The sequence below is a fragment of the Salmo salar genome, chromosome ssa03, assembly GCF_905237065.1.
Source record: "Salmo salar chromosome ssa03, Ssal_v3.1, whole genome shotgun sequence".
Classification (NCBI taxonomy): domain Eukaryota; kingdom Metazoa; phylum Chordata; class Actinopteri; order Salmoniformes; family Salmonidae; genus Salmo; species Salmo salar.
Genome location: NC_059444.1, coordinates 56739630 through 56766876, shown reverse-complemented (window position 1 = coordinate 56766876; position 27247 = coordinate 56739630). Strand labels below are relative to the sequence as shown.

At 45.9% G+C, this 27247-nt stretch overlaps 1 protein-coding gene across 7 annotated transcripts in view; it reads right to left on the bottom strand.

Moving 5' to 3' along the window:
* LOC106600859 (retinoic acid receptor alpha) overlaps positions 1–27247 on the bottom strand; it is a 172092-nt gene that overhangs the window by 6680 nt on the left and 138165 nt on the right. For all 7 annotated transcript variants that reach the window (XM_045714991.1, XM_045714990.1, XM_014192579.2 and 4 more), the window contains 2 exons: positions 12171–12319; positions 1484–1625 (listed from right to left, as the gene is read on the bottom strand). In XM_045714991.1, the coding sequence (XP_045570947.1) occupies positions 1484–1625; positions 12171–12319 (291 nt within the window). The remainder of the gene's footprint in view (positions 1–1483; positions 1626–12170; positions 12320–27247) is intronic.

Below are 27247 nucleotides of genomic sequence, written 5' to 3'. Positions count from 1 at the left end.
GACACATATGAGAGAGTGAGAGAGTGACTGAGTGAATTGGAAAGAAGAAGGGAAGCATGATAAATAAGATGCTCTCTTTCCTCAGGGCAGCGCAGCACTGTTCACTATGTGTGTGACACCGTTGTTCCCCAGAGACAGAGCTGCCAGCGTGGGCCCAGAAAACACAACCTAATGAAGCCATTAAAGAACTATTAGCCTGGCACTCCAATCAGTCATGGCACACACACACACACACACACACACACACACACACACACACACACACACACACACACACACACACACACACACACACACACACACACACACACACACAGGAAAACGGAGATGGCGTGTATGTGTACACCCCCTCCCCACAACTCGTCATCAAGCTTTGATTATTTCAATCAGCTGTGTGGTGCTATGGCAAAAAAACTAAAACGTGCACCCTGGGGGGGGGGACGGGGGGACGGGACGGGACAGAGTTTGGGTAACCCTGGTGTACATGACATGTGATAATGACATGTGCGTCTGCTTGTTGTGAGTGTTTGGTGGTGGTGGTGTGGGGGGGAGAGACTTAGTAAATAGCAGCAGTGTGTCACCCCCCTTCAGAGATAAGAGCCTTACTGTTAGTGGTTCTAGGTTGACCGGCTCAAAGGTCAATCCAAGGGGGTTAAGACAGCCTTGGCCACACACACCGCCCAGCTACACAAATCAATGTAGATCCCAATTTAAAACGCAAAACAAACACCACAACACACTGTGCCACTTCCCAGGTGTAGTAACATACTCCCCACCACTAGATGGCAGTGGTTGATTTCCCTAGCGGCCGTGACTGGGATGAATGTTGCTATAAACCAGCGGCTCGGAACACTGAGGAGGACAACTCACTTACAGGGGGCCTAGAGGATAACGTGCTAGGAGATTGTTTTAGCGCTTAGCCTCATTGAAGCCTATAGGGGGACATACAGTGTGTGTGAGCATATGTGTGGGGGATGTGTAGGAGGGCGTGGACCGAGGGAGGGAAGCCATCATGGGGTGTGTGGTGGGTTGTGCATTATTGCTTCTTGATATAAAAACGTCTTGAAATGTATTGGAACCATCACTTTTTGCCATGTCAGAGCGCGGCGCGTCGAATATCTACTTCGGGAAGGCATTTCTTGGGAGACAGTATTCACTCAGAAGAGACAGGCGAATGAACGAACGAGAGAGGGATGTCTACTGTTCATTTTTATTGTTTATCTCACTGTTGTTTATTATCTACTTCACTTGCTTTGGCAATGTAAACATCCGTTTCCCATGCCAATAAAGGCCTTAAATGTATTTATTTTTTATAATAAAAAACAAATGAGAGAGAGAGGAGAAACAACGTTTCCCATGCCAATAAAGCCCCTTAAATTGAAATTGAGAGAGAGAGAGAGAGGGACAGACAGACAGACAGACAGACAGACAGACAGACAGACAGACAGACAGACAGACAGACAGACAGAGAAATAGTACTCACACTCCTTGGACATGCCCACTTCTAAACACTTCTGCAGGCGGCAGTACTGGCAGCGGTTGCGGGTGACCTTGTTGATGATGCAGCCCTTCTCGCGATGACAGGTGTACACCATGTTCTTCTGGATGCTACGCCGGAAGAAACCCTGAGAGGACGAGAGGGGTTCGGGTGTTACATTTGCTTGAAGTTTTGCTTTGGCAATATACAAATATGAATGACATGCTTTGACGCCACTGTAGCATCATGGAAGTCATGGAAGTGAAAAAGACTAGAATAGGAAGAAGAGAGAGGGCATTGGGGCCGATAAAAGGTCCTTTTTGACAGCAGCGGTATCACTGAGATGGTAAAACTAGAACTGACGATATATCGTAACCTTTTGCCAATATCTCACTACTATTTTTGCGCTGGTTGGCTGTACATGCACCAACGCGCCAGTAGTTCTCCTTCAAAGCTTGTTTCTCCATCTTCTTTTTAAAATAGGGAGCCTATTTGTTTTCAGAACTTTCATTTCAATGACTGATCACTTGTTTTCTCGAGGCTCTCTCTCTCTCTTGTCCCTCTGCAGCAGACATACCCTGAGCAATATGTTTGGAACATCGAAAATCACAGTATCGAATCGCAATAGCCCTAATATGTAGTCTTCCACACACACACACACACACACACACACACACACACACACACACACACACACACACACACACACACACACACACACACTCGACTTCCTTAAAAACAGTGCCCACACAGTGTTCAACTTCCCTTTCTGTGTGTGTGTCTGTCAGAGAGAGCAGTGTCCAGCCACGTGTTTCTCCACAGTGACTAACAGTGGCACCACCACCACACGTGCTACGCTCCGCTCTGAATCCCGCTCCGCTCTGAATCCCGCTCCGCTCTGAATCCCGCTCCGCTCTGAATCCCGCTCCACTCTGAATCCCGCTCCACTCTGAATCCCGCTCCACTCTGAATCCCGCTCCACTCTGAATCACGCTCCACTCTGAATCACGCTCCACTCTGAATCACGCCCCACTCTGAATCACGCCCACTCTGAATCACGTCACACTCTGAATCACGTCACACTCTGAATCACGTCACACTCTGAATCATGTCACACTCTGCTAATCGGGCATTTTAAAACGAGGCTGTTAACATATTTTAGGACACGACTTTTACAACCCACTAAGCTGAGGGAAATGTGCTAGCTTTGGCAGCGTGTGGACACTTTTGATGCCAATAGAGCAATTTGATGTGGAAAACAGTGTGTGGGAACAACGAAGTTTGTTGGGCATTAACAGTTGACATTTTAGTCATTTAACAGATGGTTTTATTCAGAGCGACTGTAGATACATTTTCGTACCTTCTTTTTGTTGTACTGGTCCCCTGTGGGAATCGAACCCACAACCCTGGTGTTGAACCGCCATGCTCTACCAACATGGGATCATTAACTGTGTGTGTGTGTGTGTGAGTGTCTGTGCATCTATGTGGGCCTAGCTTGGCCAGGGGCTAGGTTAGTTGTGCCACACCGGGTGGGAATTAACTCACTAGTCTTAAGCACTGATGAGCTCCCATTGGTTAATCCCTTAAGGGGCTTATGTGCAGGCAGGGCCAGGTGGCATGGGGGGGGGGGCATCATACTAACTCCCATTCCTCTTCAGATGAAGCCCCAGACAGTGCCCTCCTTTTCCATAGAGACGGTGACCGCAAGAGACTGACAGGCAAGTAGTGTGGGAAGCTTTCTACCTATTGTGTTGAAGTGTGGGATGTGTGTGTGTGTGTGGCAGATGCTTGGCAAGTACAATGCATGTTTGTTAAACACAATGCACGTTTCACTGTCATCTTGTGAATGTCTTGATCAAGGTCACTGTTCAGAACATTGACAATGAACAGTGCAGATGTAATAGTGTTTGTGTGTTGGAGTAACTCATACAGATACATTCATTCAGAGACTAACAGAAGTGGAGAGCCTATGTTGCTGACCTATGAACCAGTCATCGTGACAGGATGAGTGAGTGATGGCATACAGAGAGGTAGAGGGTGCTGGACAGAAACACACTAAGTATGCCAAACATTAGGAACGCCTTCCTAATATTGAGTTGCAACCCCTTTTGCCCTCAGAACAGCCTCAATTTGTCAGGACATGGACTCTACAAGGTGTTGAAAGCGTTCCACAGGGATGCCGGCCCATGTTTACTCCAACGCTTCCCACAGTTGTGTCAAGTTGGCTGGATGTCCTTTGGGTGGTGGACCATTCTTGATACACACTGTTGTGCATGAAAAACCCAGCAGCGTTGCAGTTCTTGACGCAAACCGGTGGCACCTACTACCACACCCAGTTCAAAGGCACTTCAATATTTTGTCTTGCCCATTCACCCTCTGAATGGTACACATACACAATCCATGTCACAATTGTCTTGAGGCTTAAAAATCTTTCTTTAACCTGTCTCCTTCCTCCCCTTCATCTTCACTGACTGAAGTGGATTTAACAAGTGACACCAATAAGGGATCATAGCCCGGGCTTCAACTGGTCAGTCGAGCTCATGGAAAGAGCAGGTGTTCCTAATGTTTTGTACACTCAGTGCATGTGCCGACATGTGAAATAGGACAACAGATTTTACAGAAAGACAGATGAATATTTGAAAAGACAGGTAAAGAACAAAAGCACAGCTAAAAAGGACGGTCAGATAGACAGAGAGAAGATGAGCAGACAGGCGAGCAAACAAACCAAAATATCAAACGTAAACAGAGGGCAAATACAAAGAGATAGAAAGGGATGCATAAACAGGCTGTAGAGAGAGACGGAAGAGCAAACATGAACAGATGTACAGCCAGATGCACAGAATAATGAACTGGAGAGAAGAAAAAAAGAACGATGCCCTGCGGAAACTAAAAGTAATGCTTGTGGCGACAATGTGTGTGCCCCTCTGGTGTTGCACTTTTCCCAGCAATATCACTAATCCACTCCGTCGCACACAAACACTATTGTGGGGGAGATTAAGTGGCGACAGCCCCTAATGTTGGCAGACCAGAGCTGGTGTGTGTGTGTGTGTTGTGGCAGAGTGCACAGGCCAGGCCAACCACTCCTCTGCTTTGAGCCCTGTGTGAATGTCAGGTGACCCGTTAAGCCCCCCAAGTCTGTCGCCCTTAATCAGGATCAGCGGAGCCAACATGGATGACTTGAAACGTACCATACATTAGCAAACATAGCACATCTGACGTCGTCCATTTTGTGCCAAATGGCCCTGGTTTCCTCAGCTTATGGGGTTTGTAAAGGTAGAGAAATGTAACTGAATGCAGCCGGTGATGGAGTCAGTGTGGACATGATGGGGCGTGAATCTAGCCCCGTTTGACTGCGCTGCGGTTGCATAGTGAACATACTGTATGTAAGCCTACCCTCCCAGCAGAAGGTAGTCAGTCATGCTACGACAGGGGCACTGCCAATGTGGTGAGTGATGCCCTCTCCACATGCCAGAGGAGATTCCTGTGCCCAGTTTGGCAGTGGCACTGCTTGGCATGGCAGTGGCACAACCAAGAAAAATATTAAGCCCTTTTACTGGGTAAGTCTCCGTGCGATCATATTTATAGACTCCCACTGATTCAAACAGCAAATTCTTCATAACATCAGGCATTAGTATTAGGTCAACTTGGAATCCATGGAAAACTAGCAGTAAGCACTAACTAAAATAGTAAGGTCCATTGTTGTTCTAGTGGTGTGTGTTTGATGCTTCATAGGATTATGCTGCCCTACACAGGCCAATCAGCATCAAACACAGGCCAAGCAGCATCAAACAGGCCAATCAGCATCCAACACAAGTAGAGCGAGACCCTACTCCTCGAGCTACAGATATCTAGGAACTGATCTAGAAAGACTAGCCTACACTCCCTAGAAAGAGAGTGTGAGAGTGGTACCCTCTCAATCCCTCAAATATGCATTACAATATCACAGCCGGCATGAAATAATCATGGAGGAAAGACGTGAGCTAGGTGACTTTGCACCGCTGCAAGCGCCATGGTCGTGTAACTCCCCTACCACTCTTCATCCAGTCCAGGGCTGTGGTTTTATTATGGCGTCGAAGCGTACGTCCCAAAAGGCACCTCAATAGGGTGTGACTTGGGATGCAGTCACAGGGAGGAACTCTTTCTCTCGGATTCTGCTATGGGCTGGGATGAGGGTTCTAACTTCTAGGTGGCATTCAGCTGGGTGGTTGATGCCTTATTGACGCTCCTCTGCTCTCTCTTCCTAGAGAGGTCCTGGGTTTGAGGTCAGATAGGAAGGATACCTCAGGCAAGAAGGTCTCTAATGGCGCAATTCCACTAGAGGAACCAGACCGCGACGGGCCGTGGCAGAACCAGCACGAACTAGCCTTTAGCCTGGCTATTTTGTGCCATCCTTTTACTTTTTGTTTGCGGGCAGCAATGGAGAGTGAACAGAATAGAGGAGGACAGCTGAAAAGAGCGTGAGAAATGCGCGACGTATCATCACGCGAAGTGAGGATCGTTTCAGCCGGTTGAAAGACCAGCTTACGCGTCGAAAGGCTCTTCCCAGATGCTCAAAATCTTTTTTTTTTAGCTTTAGAGGTATTCGTTGGTGTAGGTGTACCGTTCGTAGTCAGATTTCCCTTCTCTTTTAAATATGGAACCACTGACTGGTGCATGAGTATTAACAACATACGCGACACACACTGTGACATCATTGTGTGAGACCAATCATTGAGTACAGGCATGTGTAACCCCACCCACCAGCCTACTTGGTTCGACGTCAGTACCAAACGTCAAACGAGGCTGAATATCCCACTTGGTTCCAGGAATCAAGTGGGCCATGGGAAAATGGAAATGAAATAAGAACCGTGATATTCACGGGCACGGCCCTGCAGTGGAAAAGCCACTCGGAAGACCTTTGATGGCTCCTAGCCGCCACGCCACTGAGGGTGCATTTGAAGATGTGAAAGGAGAAAGAGGAGAACAGGTGGGAGAGTTGAGAGCGCTTCTCTGCACATGGGAGTCCCTATGATACATATGGACCTCTGTTGAGAGGCGTACTACGAACACACAAATGCACATGCACCTACTAAATAGTATGTCCAAAACAGTCCGTTTCCTCTCGCTTGCCTTTTTGACAGCTACAGCTGCTAGTGGCCTAAAATCCCCTGGACTGAAGCTCAGTAATTACAAGGTGTGAAGAACGTTCTGGCAGCAGAGGGCTGGTGCCGTGGTCGAAGACCGGCCTAGACCACTGGAACTACAACCATAGCTAAACAACTACAGGAGCTAGACCTTACAGCTCTGGAACTAAAACAATACACTGTGGCTAAACTACAGGAGCTAGAGCTAACAATACAGTAAGAGGACTAGAGCCGTGTTCGGATACTCATACTAAACACACTAATTGAGTATGTAGAATGCTTATTGGTCATAGGATGGATATAGTTAGTATGCCAAAAGTTCCCGGATGTCGTACTACATTCGCCAAAATACAAAGTATACAAGCAGCGGACACCATTTCTGTGTTTTTAGGGCCCATAATGCAATTCTTCAGAAAACGGGCGTGGCTTGACAACGTTTTCAGATTTGAAGAAATGGCGGAAAATATGCTGCCGAAGTCCGACGAGAGCGCATACAAATTCATTGATTTAACTAATTATGAAAATGTTGAGCAACGTAATGAAGTAATGACTTTTCAAATAAGTTACGTTACACGTTATGTTGGCTGACAATTTGCAAGTTACGCTATCTTGCATTACAGCAGTATGTACTGCTATGTTTGCTCGTTACCTAACGTTAGTTGGCTACTAACACATCAAACTTGTCAGGCAGCATATTAACTATATGCTATCTAACTACCCAACATTTATTGACTTGATTATTCACATCGTTCTTAGCTAAGTGGTATAGTCGTTGGGCGTTCTTATTGGACATTGTTAATTATGGCTATCTACTCCCATTTCAGAGCACTCTCGTCTGAGTGTGCCAGAGCGCAGAACAACTTATGAATTTACGAACGCTCAACACCTGTTGAATATGGCCGGTGTCAGTAAACATCAGCCCCCCCAAAAAAGTGTGATTAAATTGTTTCCAGCAGAACAGTTACAGTCACCAACGCTCTGGATAACATGAAAACAGCCTAACCAGCTCTGCTAGGGAGAGTAAAATGGTCTGAGTGAGGTGCTCTCATTTGTGTCTGGAAGTAGCTAGCCAATGTTAGCCTGTTAGCTTGGGTGCTTGACTGCCGTTGTGAGGTCAGAACGCTCGGATCGACACTACTCATCCGCCAGAGTGTCCAGCGTGCGCTCTAAACGCTCCGACAGCAAAACACTCTGAATTTACGAACGGGCAGTCCGACAACACTCTGAATTTACGAACGGAGGAGAAGATGGAAGGTCTAGGTTTGGTGAGGGTTAAAAGTACACATACAGATGTCGGGAACACAAACTACACTGCCCATACACACACCTGAAAAACACACACACAGGTTTCAGCCAGGCAGAATGAATGCCCTGTGGAACCCATGGGTTAAGGGTCTATAAATAAAGAGTGGATGACCCGAATAGAGAGCAAGAGAGAGAGTGAGAGAGAGAGAGAGAGAGAGAGAGAGAGAGAGCGAGCGATAGAGAGACAGAGATAGATAGAGAGAGAGAGAGAGAGAGAGAGTGATAGAGAGAGAGATAGAAGAGCAACAGAATGAAGAGAGACATGGGTGAAGTTAGCAGGTAGATCAACAGCAAAAGAAAGATGAAAATAGAGAGATTATCATAGAGAAAAAGAGATGCAGTAAGAGAGGAGGATGAGACAGAGGAGAGAGAGAGAGAGAGAGAGAGAGAGAGAGAGAGAACCTGACAGGACTCTGTGGACCTATATCTGATATGGGATCCTTGATCTCTTCCTGGCCACCGGCCGACCCCTGATCTCTTCCTGGCCGCCGGCCAACCCCTGGGAGCCTGCGATTGACCATGGTGCAACCTGGGACAGGGGGAGCTACTCACGGTACGGTGACTTTCTACCATGGGGGGGGGGTCATCACCCATGCACCACTTCACTCCACACCGTGTCCTGCCTTCCCCATCCTGTAAGCCTCTTTAGCTGCACAACTAATCCTAGCCCCCGGTAACAGCCTGTGTGTGTGTGTGTGTGTGTGTGTGTGTGTACAAAACAGATTACTTGTGTATATGCACAGGGTTCACAGTATGCCGTGTGTATGTAACATGGCTAAATCCTCAGCCCTAATCTATGTGCTCTCTGTCACCTCTGGGTCTGCATGGCAAATGGCCCAGAAACACAAGGAAAATACTCAAGGGCCAGTCAGCCCTTCTCCCTGTTGAGGGGCCAAAATCTCGGTCTCTCTCACACAGTATCTAGCGGACTGACTATTGGAATGTGTGAGAATAATACCACTGAAGCCATGTTTGGTATCTGTACTGAAAACTTCTTCCCTGAAGTGAACTCTGATGCCATCTATATGGATGTATGATCTCTGTGGTTATGTGTAGTTGTTCAGAGTGAACTCTGATGACACCGTATGGAAGGATTTCCTTTGTGCCGTCTCAGGAATGCAGTATAAATGGAATGAAGGTCTCTAATCCTGCCCGTGGGAAAAGGCTTTCTGAAAACGCTTCTCTCTTTTAGGTTAGCCTATAGGCCTATGGCCTAGATTGTCTGTTTTGTTCATGCGTGTTGGATGCATTTGCAGTTTGTTTTGGTTGCATTTCAGATTATTTTGTGCCCAAAAGAAATGAATGGTAAATAATGTAGTGTCATTTTGGAGTGGCCTTTATACATGCTAACCTCCCCTGTTATTGGCATGTCCTGGGGCTTTGATCTTTAACCCTCTAACGTTCTCACTCATCATTATTCACGATTCATTATCCGTAATCATGGTAGCATCCACATTCATGTAGAATTGTGTTTAGAAACATTCTATTCTTATTTATAATATAAGTGACTCCAAAATGACACAATACATTATTTACCATTCATTTCTATTGGGCACAAAATAATCTGAAACACAACCTAAATGAACTGCAAATGCATCCAACAAGTTCGTAGAGTCACAACGTTGATGTAGTCATAGCATGTTAGGAATATGGGACCAAATACCTAACTTTTGAATACTTTATTTATAAGAATCTTTATGAGTGTCAATAATATGGACCCCTACCTTTTTGAGAAGAAAAATGATTACTTGTTAAAGAAAATCTGTTGTGTTCATATAAAATAATATAATTCACATACTGATTAGCCTGGTTCACCAACTACTTCTCAGAGTTCAGAGTGTCAAATCGGAGGGCCTGTTGTCCGGACCTCTGGTAGTCTATGGGGATGCCACAGGGTTAAATTCTTGGGCCGACTCTTTTCTCTGTATATATCAATGATGTCGCTCTTGCTGTTGGTGATTCTCTGATCCACCTCTACGCAGACAACACCATTCTGTATACATCTGGCCCTTCTTTGGAAACTGTGTTAACAAACCTCCAGACGAGCTTCAATGCCATACAACCCTCGTTCCGTGGCCTGCAACTGCTCTTAAATGCTAGTAAAACTAAAAATGCATGCTCTTCAACCGATCGCTGCCCGCACCCGCCCGCCAGACTAGCATCACTACTCTGGACGGTTCTGAATTAGAATATGTGGACAACTACAAAAACCTAGGTGTCTGGTTAGACTGTAAACTCTCCTTCCAGACTCACATTAAGCATCTCAAATCCAAAATTAAATCTAGAATCGGCTTCCTATTTCGCAACAAAGCCTCATTCACTCATGCTACTAAACATACCCTCGTAAAACTGACTATCCTACCAATCCTTGACTTCGGCGATGTCATTTACAAAATATCCTCCAGCACTCTACTCAGAAAATCGGATGTAGATATCACAGTGCCATCCGTTTTGTCACCAAAGCCCCATGTACTACCCACCACTGCGACCTGTATGCTCTCAATGGCTGGCCCTCGCTACATATGTCGCAAAACCCACTGGCTCTAGGTCATCTATAAGTCTTTGCTAGGTAAAGCCCCGCCTTATCTCAGCTCACTGGTCACCATAGCAACACCCACCCGTAGCACGCGCTCCAGCAGGTATATTTCACTGGTCACCCCCAAAGCCAATTCGATTGGCCACCTTTCTTTCCAGTTCTCTGCTGACAATGACTGGAACAAATTGCAAAAATCACTGAAGTTGGAGACTTATATCTCCCTCTCTAACTTTAAGCATCAGCTGTCAGAGCAGCTTACCAATCACTGCACCTGTACACAGCCCATCTGTAAAGAGCCTACCCAACTACCTCATCCCCATATTGTTATTTATTTTTGCTCTTTTGCACCCCAGTATCTCCACTTGCACATCATCATCTGCACTTCTATCACTCCAGTGATAATGCTAAATTGTAATTATTTCACCACTATGGCCTATTTATTGCCTTACCTCCCTAATCTTACTACATTTGCACACACTGTATATAGATTTTTCTATTGTGTTATTGACTGTACGTTTGTTTATGTGTAACTGTGTTGTTTTTGTCGCACTGCTTGGCTTTATCTTGGCCAGGTCGCAGTTGTAAATGAGAACTTGTTCTCAACTGGCCTACCTGGTTAAATACAGGTGAAATTAAACAATTAAAAAATAAACATAGAATATAGCTCAGTATTTTAATCATTTATTTTATCAAGTCATTATTGCTCATCTTTATTAAAAGGTGCCAATCATTTCAGACCCAACTATATTACACGTATGTGTGTGTGTGTGTGTGTGTGTGCGGCTGTGCACATGCTCATCAAGTCTGAATGCCTGTGTACATCAATAGATTATTTTGGATGTGTATGTTGATTACAGAGTGCATGAGTGCGAGTGTGTGTGTCTATATTCCTCTGCTGTTTTGACAGCTCTGTTATTAGGGATGACAACTAGGCTAAAGCCCAAACAGCACATTTGCAGACAGGCATTTCCCTAAATCTGGGGATGGGGGATGAGTATTCCAATCCCCCCCCAAAAAAAGCCTCCAGCTAAAAGAAAAGTAGACCAGATACACACATCCTCCAGGGACCCAAAAAAGAGAAACAACCAGGGGGAAAAAAGAGGGGGAAAAACATGCCCATTTAATGAAGATTTCTTCCAGGAGAGATGGAAGAAGGGTTTGCGTGGGAGCAGGAGAGGACTGTATGTGTGTGGGTGTGTGTGTGTGTGTGTGTGTTTCATGACAGCCTAGTTAAAGTCATTCACTACCTAACCATCAAACACGCACACACGCTACACCTATGGGAGGGGGACTGTGTAGTCATGCTAGTTAGGCTTGCACTAACCTGTGCTTCACCTCAGTCCCAGTGAAGGGCCAATATACATTCAGATGCTGGCAACCTTCAATTATTGAGGATACTTTATATAGCATGCTGGAGCTCAATCAGGTAGCGGGAGGCTTTTCCAGGCCGGATTTCCAGGCCGGAGTAGTCAGTCTACACAGTTGTGGTGTAGAACTCTGGTACTGGTCTTTACTCTCTCCGCAGCACTTGACTGATATTTAAAGTCATTCACTGGCCTGAGAGTTCAGGATTCCCAAGTCCTTGGGGGACAGAGCGAGAGAGAGGGCGACAGGGGCGAGGGAAGAGTAAGAACGAGCGAGCAAAAGAGAGAGAGCGAGGTGAAGAGAGAGAGAGAAACACAATGTGAGATGGATGGAGAGAAAAAGAGCACGGCCACAAGCGTCTCACCTTGCAGCCCTCGCAGGCGCTGACTCCGTAGTGGTATCCCGAGGACTTGTCCGCACAGACGAAGCAGGGTTTGTAGATTCGCGGGGGAGGGGGCGGCGAGGGGGGACTGGGGACTATCTCCTCTGAGCTGGTGCTCTGGGTCTCTATGGCTGGAGAGAGAGAGAGAGAGAGAGCGGGAGATTAGGTTAGTTTAAACTATAGGGCTGGGTGATCTTAAAAAGACACAACTATGCTATTACTTAGCATAATCACCGATTAAGACATGGTGGAAACAAGTGACGACGACACATTGCGACAAGTTGACCGTATGAAAGATTCAGCGGAACCACAGTTGGTCATTGCGTAGGTCACTTGTAACACAGTTCACTTGAATAATTACCACACTTTGATGTAACTGCATTTTGCTCCGAAAAAAAAGAGAGGAGAGACAGAGGTTAAGTGACAGATTCAAATAGATCAAAAGAGAATTAGGATGAAAGAGTGAATGGGAATATGAGAGAGAGAGAGAGAGAGAGAAGCACATGGTGATAAAGCAGATGATGTTACCGGCTGTGGTGGGCCTCTCCCTAGAAAGCCTCTATAATCACCCCGTGTGAGAGGCAACCTGCTGTGGAGAATAGGTTGAGTTGGCCCACGACCTGCTTTCTGCTTCATAGAAAGCATGCGCACGCACACGCACACTGGGAGTAGTGCCAGCAATAATGAATGGAGAGAGAGAGAGAGAGAGAGGCAGGAGAAATACACAAAACTGCTCCATTAAAGAGCTCTGGAGAACACACAGCCATGTCAGCAACCATGGCTTACCAGCCAATCAAGAGTCCTCCTAGGAGCCGCCGTGACCAATCAGGGCTCACTCGGGCATTATTGCAGCTCATCGCAGTCCACTAGGTAGCCATAGCGACCAATCACGATCCACAACGGTACAATTTCCATGATGACAATGGGCAAATGAGCTCCAACATTAGTGTCTTATTAGAGTCTATTGCCAATGATGAATGATCATAGCAATGAATAATATATCAGTCACGAGAGTGCATTCAAACGAGTAGTTTATTAGCTGCTAGTCTTTAACAGCAGAAAGTAGACCATATACAGTGCCTAGTTAAAGTCTACACACCCTTGGCACAGTCTTTACATTTTGCGGCCTTAAAATGTAATCTATACCGAACAAAAAATCTAAATGCAACAATTTCAACCATTTTACTGAGTTACAGTTCATTTAAGGAAATCAGTCAATTTAAATAAATACATTAGGCCCTAATCTATGGATTTCACATGACTCGGCAGGGGCGCAGTCATGGGTGGGCCTGGGAGCGCATAGGCCCACCCACTTGGGAGCCAGGCCCAGCAAATCAGATGAGTTTTCCCCACAAAAGGGCTTTATTACAGACTGAAATACTCCTCAATTTCATCAGCTGTCCAGGTGGCTGGTCTCATACGATCCCACAGGTGAAGAAGCCGGAAGTGGAGGTCCTGGGCTGGCGTGGTTACACATGGTCTGTGGTTGTGAGGCCAGTTGGACATACTGCTAAATTCTCTAAAATGACTTAAGTTAACATTAAATTATTTGGCAACAGCTCTGGTGGACATTCCTGCAGTCAGCATACCAATTGCACGCTCCCTCAAAACTTCTGTGGCATTGTGTTGTGTGACAGAACTGCACAAGGTGCACCTGTGTAATGGTCATGCCGTTTAATCAGCTTCTTGATATGCCACACCTGTCAGGTGGATGGATTATTTTGGCAAAGGAGAAATGCTCACTAACAGGGATGTAAACACATTTGTGCAACATTTGGGAGAAATAAGCTTTTTGTGCGCATGGAAAAATTCTGGGATCTTTAATTTCAGCTCATGAAACTTGGGAACACCACTTTACATGTTGCGTTTATATATTTTTTCATTATAGAAAGGGATTACATTAGATTTGTTCCCATACAGATCTACATAACTTAGTCCAATTTTCAAAGTGAAAGAAAGTCATATATAATTTTCAGAATAAAAAAAAAAAACGAACTAAAAAACAGATATCTGGATTGCGTATGTCTTCACACCCCAGAGTTAACACTTGGTGGAAGCATTTAACAGCCATTACGGCTGGGAATCATTTTGAATAAGATTCTACCAACTTTGCACAACTCCTAGGGCAACACGTGCCCATTGTTTTTGTCAAAATTGCTCAAGCTCAGTAAATCTGGTTGGGAATCATTGATGGATAGCATCCAAGCAAATTTAAGTCGGGACTGAGTGTAGACCAACTATTGGAAAGCCATTCTGGTGTTTCTTTGGTATACAAATGTGTGTAATTGTCTCGCTGAAAAATAAAACTCTATCCCAGGGTTAGGTTTTCAGAAGACTGAGGTGGGTTTTCCTTAAATTCTTTACCTGGGCTTCGCTCATTTCATTTTGATCCCGACAAACTTCCCAGTCCCTGCCGATGACAAGCATACCCACAACATGATGCTGCCACCACAATACTTGAAAATACAGAGGGTTTCACTCTGTGTTGTGTTGGATTTGACTCAAACCTGTAGTTTTTAAATTTAGGCGAAAAAGTTTATGAATTTGCCGTGTTGCCGTTCAGTATTACGTAAGGGCCTTGTTGCAAACAGAATGGATGATTTGGAGTGGATTTTTTTTTAAACACAGGCTTCCTTTTTTCACTTTGTCATACAGCCAGTAATGTGGGGTGAATGCAATGTTGTCGATCCCTTTCTATTTTCAAGTATTGTTGTGGCAGCATCACGTTATGGGTATGCTTGTCGCTGGCAGGGACTGGGGAGTTTGTTAGGATAAAAAAATAAAAATGAAAGGAGCAGAGCCCAAGTAAAAAGTTATGAGGAAAACCTGCCTCAGTCCTTTGAAGAGCCAACACTGAGATATAATTTACATTTTCAGTGGGACAATTACACGTTTTAAGATGAGACACAACAGAATGGCTTTCCATGAGAAGTTTAGTGTTCCTGAGCGGTCCAGTCTCAGTCCTGACTTAAACCTGCTTGAAAATCTGAGACAAGATTTGAATATTGCTGTTCATCAATGATTCCCAACCAGACTTACTGAGCTTGATCAATGGATATATGTTACCCTAAAAGTTGTGCAAGGTTCATAGAATCTTCTTTTTTCAAAATGATTCCCAGCTGTAATGGCCACCAAAGGTGCTTCCATCACATATTAACTCTGGGGTGTGATGACATGCACAATCAATACATCATCATTTTGTATTTTCTTTTGGTCATTTCTAAATATTTCTAACATTTTTCTTTCCCTTTGAAAATGTGGAGTCGGTCGCGTAGATCATTAGGAAAAATCGAAATGAATCCCTTCCCGTAGATGACATTTTAAGGCAGCAAAATGTGAAGACTAAGGCGTGTAGACTTTCACGAGCGACTGTATGCGTTATGAACAGGGGAACATGCCTGCCGTGTGATGAGAAACAGTAATCTGGTGTAATCACAGTCCATCATGTAAGCTCCTCCACTTCTTGGAAGAGGGGCTTACATCATCATTTGGAAGAATGTGAGAGGGAGACCCTGAACGAGCGTGCACACACACGCACAAGCAGGGTCACATACATGTACACACAACACACCTTCAACCTTTCAGAGCTCTCCTGTGTGTGTGTGTGTGTGTGTGTGTGTGTGTGTGTGTGTGTGTGATGCTTAGGGGTCCGACTGAACACTGGAGTGTTAGTAAGTGCTCCATTTTTATCCCAGGACTCATAGAACCTGCCAGGCAGCATGAGAGAACGAACGGGGGAAAGGAACACACACACCCCTTGACCTGACTCAACAACACACATATTTATGGCCCTAACCCACCATGTGAAAGTTGATGCATGAATCTGTCCTACATTTTCTAGTGTGTGTGTGTGTGTGTGTGAGACTTATGTACAATCTTACTTGTTTCCATCATTACCACACTAAACCCCCACACATTCTTCTACCTTCCACTCTCATCTCTTTCACTCCCTCTGCACTTACCTCCCCCTGTATCTCTCCTTTTCCCTCTCCAGATTCTTTCCATTCTCTCTCTACAAGCCAAACACCCTACCCCCGCATTTGCTATTCCCCCCGTCCTTCTGTCCTGTAGTCCTCCAATCCCCAGCCATGTTCCCCTCTGCCCTTTTCCCTTTGACCCCCAGCCATCTCCGCTCCACGCCCTTACCGGCTTCCCCCCAATAACACACATTCCAGTGTCTGCTGCCCCCCCCCCCCCTCTTATTTCTGCAAGCTCCGTCCACTTTCCCATCAGTGCTGGGTAGGTTCCAACAATAACACTGGTATAGGGCCTGCGGGGGGAATTCCAAAACACCTTTTACCATTAAAAAAAAAAAATGTGGGAATGTGTGTGTATGATGAGAGAGTGAGTCAGTCGGGGAGTGTGCGTGCATACGTACGGTACATCATCCTAGCTCTACGAAGTATTATTTACAGAACAGACCACATTTTCGCTGTGTGTGAGAATGAAACGAGAGGGAAAAGTAAAGAAAGGAAGACATTGGCAGAGACCGTGATAGTCCGGAAGAACACGAGAGAGAGAGACAGAGAGAGAGACAGAGAGAGAGGATGAGGAAAAACGATAGAGACTATCCAGGATCAGTCCAGTGATCTCTGGGTTTGGAACAGATAAAGAACAGGACCGGCGGTTTAGAAAACATGGCACCACTATATTAGCTTTGGCCATCCGCTGTTTGTCCTCCGGACAATTTATTCAACCTAAAAACGGGGGAGAAAAAAACTGGAGGAGAAAACAATTGCATTCACTGCCTGTTGTTGTCCTGCCAAGGCCCTTCCCCTAGTGTCCTCAGTCGCTCTGAATAGCTCAATACAAAACATATTTTTTTTTAAGAAAATGAATTTTAAAAAACTCGACAAATACACAATGGAAAAGGACGGGCTCTCGGGATGCTGGAATTCAGACTAGCCTAAATGCTACCAGATCACCCCGCCACTCTCTGTTATTCAGCACAGATCCTGAATCAGAACTAATGAGAGCGTCTCCACGATACTAACTGGAGGACGCGTTCAGTTTTGGACCCGAGAACAGTGCTTCAAAGTGTGTAGAGGGGGAAGTGAATCTGTTTTCCTTGCAGGTCAATTACCAATTGATTTTCCAGGAACAACTTTGAGGATTACTGACTCGGATCTACTAGGCGTTTTTTTTTTTTTATAGATGTCTAGATACTAGTCGATCACTATGATGAATGGTACCAGTTCTATATGTCCCATTTGAGCCTGAGCCCCATCTAGATTTTTTTAGTCTATGCTTAGCTGCATCTTTCCAAATATATCCACTAACAAACCAGCCGGTGTTTCCTGTGTTCAAAATAAGCCAGTGTCACTAAAAATACACCACCTCTAACCGAGACAGAAAGAAGACTAGAGAGTGGAGGATGTGAAGTCTTTATCTCCTCTCCAGACACACACACACACACACACACACAGAGGAAGCAAGTGGCGGTTGAGGCTTTCAGTGCTGTCTTTGTGCCGGCTAAGGGAGGTATTTTGGGCAGGTAGGTACACAGACAACAACAACAAAAAAGGCGGCAGAGAAAGCGGGCTCAGAAACAAGATGACAGAGAGCTATGGTGAGAGACGCGCTGTCGGTGAAAAGGGGGAGTGAGAGAGGGACACACTGATCTTGTGCTGCTATACGGAATCAAACCAACACGTTTCGAGGTAAAAAAATAAAAAAGATAGGAAGTAAGACATTTCAAACACTTCCATCCTACTCTTTCCCCCTTTCACAATACACTCACTCCATTTTCTCACCCCTCTCCATCTCTGTTTCTCTCACACTTCTTCTCTCCCTCTCCCGCCTTCGCACGCAGTCTTCTTGTGGCGCGCCAGCCTCCTGTTCCCTGGAGTCCCGTCTGACCTCTTTTCTGCCAAGCTGTCCTTGTATGAGTCCTGACTCTTGTATGAGTGGCACATTTCAGGGTGAAAGAGGGACATCCTCGGCCTCACTTGAAACTCCACCTGCACGCCTGGCGCTACGCCACCCAAACTGGTCCCAGACACCGTGTGTTAAATAAACCATGTGTAATAATAAACCAGGATTTTATTAGATGAAAGACAAACCGATCAGGTCATCACTAATCAATCCTCCCAGGTAGGCGATGTACACCAGCTACAGTGTGCTAGCTTCGCTAACGACTAGCCTCCGTGAGCCTTCTTGTCATCTCAGCTAAATAGGGACATTTGAGAAGAAGCCAACAAGATGCCAAAAGGCAGTTCACCCTGATCAAGGACATGACTGGGCTATTATGAAGGGCTCAAAAGAGGGAGTTCCCATTCAGCCAAACTGACATCTACTTTAACAATCACATTTTAGATAATAAACAGCGAGTAGCAGCAGCGTAAAAAAGGGGGGTCAATGCAAATCGTCCGGGTAGCGGACGACTGTTTAGCAGTCGTATCGCTTGAGGGTAGGAGCTGTTAAGGAGCCCTTTGGACCTAGACTTGGTGCTCCGGTACTGCTTGCCGTGCGGTAACAGAGAGAAAAGTCTATGATTAGGGTGGCTGGAGTCTACGTACTACCCTCGTACTACCCTCCGTAGCGGTCAGATGCCGAGCAGTTGCCAATACAAGCGGTGATGCAACCAGTCAGGATGCTCTCGAGGGTGGATCTGTAGAACTTGAGGATCTGAGGACCCATGCCAAAGCCATGGAAGGCAGATTCAATTAGCCACCAGCATCACACAGGAGGACTTTCTCCTTCCCTCTTTCTTTCCATCCCTCCCATCAGGCAAAACGATGGGTGTCCTCTCTCACTACCCCTCCCCTCCGCCTTTTGCTTATTAAAAAAAAAAAAGCACCTAAATTTATCTAAGCAAGTCAGTTAAGAACAAATTCTTATTTACAATGACGGCCTACACCCTAGCCAAACCCGGACGACATGCGCCGACCTATGGACTCCCAATCACAGCCGGATGTGATGCAGCCTGGATTTGAACCAGGTACTGCAGTGACGCCTCTTGCACTGAGATGCAGTGTCTTAGTCTCAATTCCAAACACAAGTGTTTTCATGGAGGCATGCTAACTGGGGGTGAGCCATTGTCAAAACATGACCAAGAGTGTTTGTTGTTGTTATTGAATAAAGCAAAGTGTATTCTATCTGAATCTGGCTTACTCTTCAAGTTTTCTGTTCTTGTTATTATGGGGTCATGGAGCATCCAATTTCGGTTCCATGCAGCACATCACCCACAACCCGGGTGATATAAGCACAACACTGACCAAAAGAGCTATAGTTAAAGGTTCAGTATGTAGCTTTCCGAGTGACAGGACCCAATTCACATAGAAATATTAGTTATAGATCTTTCATTCTCTTTGAAAGCGAGTCTGATAAGCAGTAGATCCATTCTTTGTGCTCCGTTTCTATGCTTCCCATTCCTAAGTTTAGCTTTGCATAATTTTGCTTTTTGTTTTTGTACACCAGCTTCAAACAGCTGAATATATGATGTCTTTGGTTATTGAAAATATATTTCACAGCAGTTTAGAATGTACAGTGACTCTCTACACTATACATTGCTTGTTTTGCCACATAAACCGAAATTGGCGAACATAATATAATTTTGATCAACCATGTCATGGCGGAGCGATTTCTACATATTGCACATTTAAGAGCTTCCTTAGCTGCTCATTGTATGAGCTGATCACATGGAGAGCTGATCACCTGACCAGACTGTGACAGCGGTGGGGGTCGTATGGTGGAGAGGGGGAGGGGGGAGGCGAGTGGCAGAGGGCTCTCATATTTCCCATAACCCCCCTGGGCCCTTTTGACCCGTCTGTCTGCCTGGCGTGACCTTGTGCTTGCACCATTTGACCCCTAGCTGACAGATGGACCTGTTTGGCTGGCTGAGAGGGCCGTTAGTGTTCGTGTTGGATCTGAGGGTCGCGTCACAGAGACAGAGGCACAGACAAAAAAAAACTATCAGGTACACATTTAACCACGTCCACACAGACTAAAGTACAACCAATGCACAATAAACACACACACACACACACAAAATTGGCCGTCGCAGAAATACAGCTGAAGAATGCGCAAACACCGCAAACGCACTGATAAATCGTGGAGGTAACCCAAAGCTCCATATACTAATGGGCATTATCCACACACCCATCTGGGGCATTAGATCAGGGGAGGGAGACTAGGGAGTTATCAATTAGTAAACACAGTCAAAACCAGTGCTACTGCACACGCCCACCACTTACCCTCTCGCCGGAGAACGGCCTGGATAGGATAGAGGCCGCTGCTCCCCTCTGAATTATTTAAAAGCCCCAATCATTATAGTGCTACGAGGTAAATGGATGAGGCCAGTGGAGGAGTGTGATGGGGAAGGAGGTTGTCTGTGTTATAGAGTAAAAGAGTAGAAGGGGGGAAGCAGAGGTAGAAGAGGGATTGTGAGTTTGTCTCTGTGTGTGTGTGCGTGCGTGTACAAGTCAATGTGTCTAAGAGAGGGGTTACGGGGGACTAGACAGAGAGAGAATCATAGGGGGGGTGTGTGTGTGTGTGTGTGTGTGTGTGTGTGTGTGTGTGAAAGAGAGTGAGATAAAGAGGAGGGAAAAAAAATAGGGCCGAGCACGAAAGGGAAGCGGCTGCATACCTCGCAGCAGCAGCGTTGGCGGTACTCCCCGGGGGGGCAAGAGGATCCTGGTACAGTTACTGAGCCTCCCTCGCTCTCTCTCCTGTCCTCCCTCTCCTGTCCTCCCTCTCTTCAAAAAGCTCACTGTGACTGTGTTATAGTTTTCTTCTCTCACAGACATTTGCCTCTCCTCACAGAAAATGATTCCTAGCGTTGCCATGCAAGTGGGGGAACCAGGGACAAATATCAAACACTAACTCACGGACTGAGGAAACTAAAAACACATATGCCTAGTGTTGCACGGTATACTAGGAGCTTCGGTACTTTCTCGATACTGGAACATGAAAAATGGTTCGGCACTAGAATTTGTGTTACTTTCGATACATCTGTCAATTGTGTCTCACGGGTCATCTCTGTCTGTCAGCACAGCCGATGTCCCCCTTATAGCGCGAAAGCGCAGTGCCTGCTCCACTTAGCCTGCACTGGAAGTCTGGGCTGCATCATGTTAGCGCCCTACTCATGCTGCACACAAGTTAACACACTTAAATAATGCGATATATAATGGATGCAGGAATGTTGAAACTGTTAATTACTGTTGGCAAAACAATGTCCATACAGGCTAGAACACTTTCCAATGCAAGATACCGGTCGATTCCAACTTTCCTTCTAGCGTATAGCTGAAGCTATCATCAATTCACTACACTAGTACTTTGTTTGTGACAATATGAAAATCAGAACGCAAAATATGCGAATTTCAAAGCTGATTGCCACCAAAACTTTTTTTGATGTGGGGGAAGAATAAGGTTTTGGGATAAACGCTGAAAATAAGGTCTGAGGTTAACACAGGCTTAGGAGATCTTATACGTTTTGTTCTATGGGATAATACCAGTCAGTTAACATGACCTTAGTGAATTAGGAAGCCTTTGTACTTTTTGGGGGGGATTACATAAACGCTTCAAAATTCCCCAACAGTGACGTTAGCTGATGAAGATTAGCTCGTAGAACAAAACGTATAATATCACCTAAGCTTGTGTTTACCACAGACCTCATTTTCAGCGTTTATCCAAAAACCTCCCCAAAAAATGGCAATCATTTCACCATAGGCTTTGTCCGACGGACCACGGTGGCGTTAGCGCCTACAAAAAAGACGCCATTACCATTTATCTCGATTGCCTCCACGAACTGAACCCCCCTCCCGCGCGCGCGCGCGCGAACGACGTCGTTACTGGTTAACGAGACAGCGCACACTTCTGTAGAATAAGCTACTTCTATGTAAATGTTGTTGATCAGTACAATAACAATAGGTCCCAAATAGAAGGGTAAGATATTGTTCGTCATCTGTAGGCCTATTGATTTACCCAGTTTATCAATACAGATTTATAATTCAAATAAATGACTACCATTATGTTGACATGTAGTTAGATTGGCAAAAACCAAAAAATGGGTTGTATGACTGTATAATTGATTAATTAATGCATACGTGAGTGTGTCTGAGAAGAAAAAAAAAGTCAAATGTAAATGATATTTAGCTCAAAATATTCCCAATGATTGAACAGAGCAGTAGCTGTGTTTCTCTGTCTGGATCAAGTGCCATTCTGTGACTCTGGTAAGTATGCCTTCTTTTTATGCAGTGGTATCATTTTGGAATTGAGTATCGTGATGGTATTGAGAATCGTGATACTGAACCTGGTATCGAAGTCAAAATTCTGGTTGTGTGACAACACTTTATACTGTACATCTCAGCTTACTGGGCGGTGTAAGATAATGGTTAGTCTTGGACAGCGATGGCTGTCAGAATCGAAACGGTCCTGTATGATTGAAACGTTCATCAGGGTTCCTCATTGCTATCCTCATCGTGTCGGACCTGGGTGGAGGCAAGAGTGTACATTGACATACGTGTGCTTGCTTATATGCATAATAATGTGGGCGATCATATGTGAGAAGGCGAGAGACAACTAGCTAAAAAAGAATGAGAGACGGGTCAATGAGGTTACAGCACAGAGGGCGGCTCACATGGGCGGGCGGGCAGGGAGGGAGGGAGAGAGACTGACAGAGGCAGAGAGAGACAGAGGTAGAGAGAGAGACAGACAGAGAAACAAAGAAAAAGAGAGAGAGGCAGAGAGAGAAAGGAAAGGCAGGCAGTCAGGATGTAGGTCATTCAGGGAGGCAGCCAGGCCAACTCCAGATCCAGCTCTAGACTGTCAGTGCTGTGTTAGTCACAGTCCTGGATCCAACCCAACGAACCCCAACCTACAGATACACACAAACACACAGGGTGACTCATCGCTCCAAACTCCGGCCCCTGGCCCCCAGCCTCTGATTGGTGGGCCGGAGGACTGTTTACATGGCAGAAAAATGACATGAGATAACCCTGAATGGTCCCCAAGGCTCATACTATTGGCAGAGAAGACTTTCCGTTGGAGGGAGAACAGAGAGAGATCCATCTTTTTGCTTTGCAGAACACTACACTGTATGTAAACAGACCAAAAAGGGTTACAGTATGCAACCAAGGTCATGGCTCGAAGTGTAAACATGCCAGAGGGGTTAACTGGTGAACAAACAGTAGGACTGTCCTGCATCTGGAGTTCTTCCATTTTCCTGGACTGTCCTGCATCTGGAGTTCTTTCATTTTCCTGGACTGTCCTGCATCTGGAGTTCTTTCATTTTCCTGGACTGTCCTGCATCTGGAGTTCTTTCATTTTCCTGGACTGTCCTGCATCTGGAGTTCTTTCATTTTCCTGGACTGTCCTGCATCTGGAGTTCTTTCATTTTCCTGGACTGTCCTGCATCTGGAGTTCTTTCATTTTCCTGGACTGTCCTGCATCTGGAGTTTTTTCTGCCCATTGTGCATCTCTTCCCTTTTTCCTCACCTTGATCCCTCCCAGAGTGAGCAATCAGTGCCTCCCCCTTTAGAGCTAGCAGCGGGGAGAGTAGTGGCAGTGAAACAATAGGGACCGGGGCTAAAGTCTGGCAATGAAGTCATTGGGACCGGGGATAAAGTCTGGCAGTGAAGTCATTGGGACTGGGGATAAAGTCTGGCAGTGAAGCCATTGGGACCGGGGATAAAGTCTGGCACCAGTCCACAGGGGGGAACCAGGTGGTTAACCCCCATGTCATCTCTAGACTTTGTTTCTGACAGCTAAATCTACAGGGATTAGCAACCCAGCAGACAATGGCATCGTAATCCCACCAGCTCAGCCCAGCATATTGACCAGAGGGAGGACCATGGGTCAGTACTCTGGTCCATTAGGCCAGTCTGGGTTGATTCGGGCTGTCGGCCCGGGAGGTTAGGACCTCGTACTGGGATATTTGTGCGATTTTTTTGTAACGTTTGTTGTGTAACACTTATGCTGTTATCTGTGGTGCTGTGGTGAGTGGCAGGATATTGGCAGAGGTAATCAGGTTAATCATCTTGCATGACAGAGTGGAAATCTGCTTCTGAGAATTAGAGTAAGCAGGGGACTGATCCAATCCCAAAGTATAGAGGTTTTTGGGCCATTAGCCTACTTGGTCTCATACTTGGGACTTTATTTTTGTGAATACATCAAATTTCATAGTAAGGATTGTTGGGTTACATTTAACTGAAATAAAACAAGTCTGTTGACATCCTCTACTTTTCAAAACACTGGGTTTCAGTCATTTAACAATGTATCTAGATAACCTAGATAAACAGATCAAAATGTTGTTTCTGTAAATTTGTACAATTTCATATTTGACCCTGGCCATCGAGTTCAGAGGTCATAAAGTGAAGCTATGGCAGCCTAGCCATACCAGCTAAGTATAGCAGGGGCAGTGATGCTACACTAGCTAGCCAGCCTCAGGGGGATAGAAGGAAACCCCCGTGATGCTCCCATTTCTGCTGCTGTGACACTCTAGCGTCTCCCTTTTCTCGCTCTCGCGTGCGCGCTCAGGGAACAATGGGCTCAATGATTTCCTCAGACCTGCCCTACTCAGCGCTCTAGTCTCTCATCTCCACTTTAAGTCTTAATCTCTTGCCCCTCGCCTTTCTTCCCCTCTGCTGCTCACCCCCAGCCAGCCTCTCCAGGGCCCCTTCAGAGCCAGAATGAAGAGATGAAGGGAGAGAAGAGGAGGGGAGGAGAGTGTTGCTTGGAGCTATTGAGGCCGGCTGGCGAGAGCGAGAGCGAGAGAGAGAGAGAGAGAGAGAGAGAGAGAGAGAGAGAGAGAGAGAGAGAGAGAGAGAGAGAGAGAGAACTGCGCTTTAGAAGAGAATAAATGACGACGTTCTCTCTTTCGGTACATCTACTGAATACCACAACAATAACCATAATTACAACCAATGATATTACTACTATACCTAAACAACATTACAGACCATAAAGCCATGACAATCATCAGTTTTGTAACCAAATCGCAAACAGCACAGACGCTCTTTCTGCTGCATAACACTACATATTTTGAAACCGTTCCGGTCTCATTTCTGTTAACATTTTTAACCCATTTCTGCGACTCAGTTGTGATTTTGGACTCTGGGACATAAGATAGTATCTGAGCCGTGGTGCTGGGAGATAACAGCATGGTTTCAACCTGCCCCCCCCTCTCTCTGAAGTGTGTGGATCTACTTCCACCCACTCAGCAGTGTACCATGCCATGTGCCTCAGAGGTGGGTTATAACATCTCCCATCCCCTCAGCCTGTTGCACCCCAACGCTAGGCTAGATCCACATCCTTCCTCCCAGCCAGCCGTGAGCGTACCACGTGCCTCAGAGCTGGGCTCAGAGCTGGGCTCAGGGCTGGGCTCAGGGCTGGGCTAGAGGGCATTTCTCGGGAGTCTGACTGGAGGAGGAGGAGAGACCCCCGCGAGGCTTGCTGAAATGCCAGAGCACTCACATCATATCATGCATGAGTGCAGAGCGGAATGTGCGCCATGGGGCAGGGCGCTGGCTTGTCTTTAACACGCTATCTTCTCTGAAGGGGGGGGGGGGAGACGGTGACTGGCCACTTGTATTCTCGATTGTGTTCTGGTACATTACGGCTGTCTGGAAAAGCAATGGTCGGTAGCTATGGGGGAAAGTAGGGAAATGGATTCCAACAAGACAAGTATGGTAACCCCGAAAAGTTGAATACACTATACTAGAGATCGTTGCTATTTGTTTCAAGAAAATGTCTCTCTACTTTTCAAAAACAAGGGCCTGGAGCGATAGGCTGGAAATCTTTTTTTTTTTTTTACAAAAACAAAAACAGTGTTCCCATTTCCCAAAACAAATCAGGACAGACCTTTAACTACAAAAACAGTGTTCGCAAAACAAATCACTTCAAACGTCTAGGACACCCAAGAGTATATTGTAATCATTCAGGGACTAAAGTAAGTGAACTTACACTTATGCTTTTTCTCCATTTTCTGTGACGCCTTGGAGGCCTCAGTGCGGCTGTGCCGTGGTTTTTACTCAGGCATGCGCTGGCCAGCCGCTGTGGGCAGAAATAGCCTATTTCAACCCGTGGCCAAGCTCAGCTGGGTAAGACTCAAATGACTGCCAGTGGCTCCTCCACTCCTCGGCCAAACCGACCAGCATCAAGATCCCAAGTAAGGCACATTTTTACAGTTATTTTTTTCTTTTCTTTTTTTAAATCGAGGAGAGAAGAAAAGTCAAGACAAGAAAACAAACAAATTAGTGTGGAGAAGGAACACGTGGGAGGGAGAGGATCAGGCTAGATCTGTCTGTCTCTAAAAGGCTGGAGCCAAACTGAACTGTTGCTAAAAACAGAGACGACTTGTCTTCGTCTCCTCCTCCACAACCAAGCTGAGAGAAGGAAATAGGAGCCAAACAGGGAAATGGCTTAATTAGATCACGATTAGTAATGAGATTAGCCCTGTGTCGAGTGTGTGTGTATCGAGTGTGTGTGTGTGTGTGTGTGTGTCAAGTGAGTGAGTCAAGTGATTGTGTGCGTGTGTGTGTGTGTGTGTGTGTGTGTGTGTGTGTGTGTGTGTGTGTGTGTGTGTGTCAAGTGAGTGAGTCAAGTGATTGTGTGTGTGTGTGTGTCAAGTGAGTGAGTCAAGTGATTGTGTGTGTGTGTGTGTGTGGTAAAACCACCACAAGAGCTGACCCAGGGACCCGGGCCTGGTTCTGAAGTGTCCCCTTCATAGAATCAACAATTTAGCTTCATATAGATCTTAGCATAAAATCCACGTAGGAAACTAATTAACCAGTAGTAAAGTTAAAAACAGCCCAGCCACGGCTGAGGAGATCCGTGAGATCTCCCAGCGACAGCCACTGACCTACATTCAGCTGCAGCTGCTCTGCCGTGTCTGAGAGAGGGAGGCAGCACTGGGGGATTTCTCCAGAGGTAAGGGTTTGTGTGTGTGTGTGTGTGTGTGTGTGTGTGTGTGTGTGTGTGTGTGTGGCTCTATAAGCAAGCATGCGTGTGAGATTTAAGAACCTCTTCAACATCAACACCCGCTGAAGATGCCCCGGAGCATCTTCAGCGCAGCTTGACTTTCCTACAAGCGCTGTGTCATGTGTATACAATCATGTGCA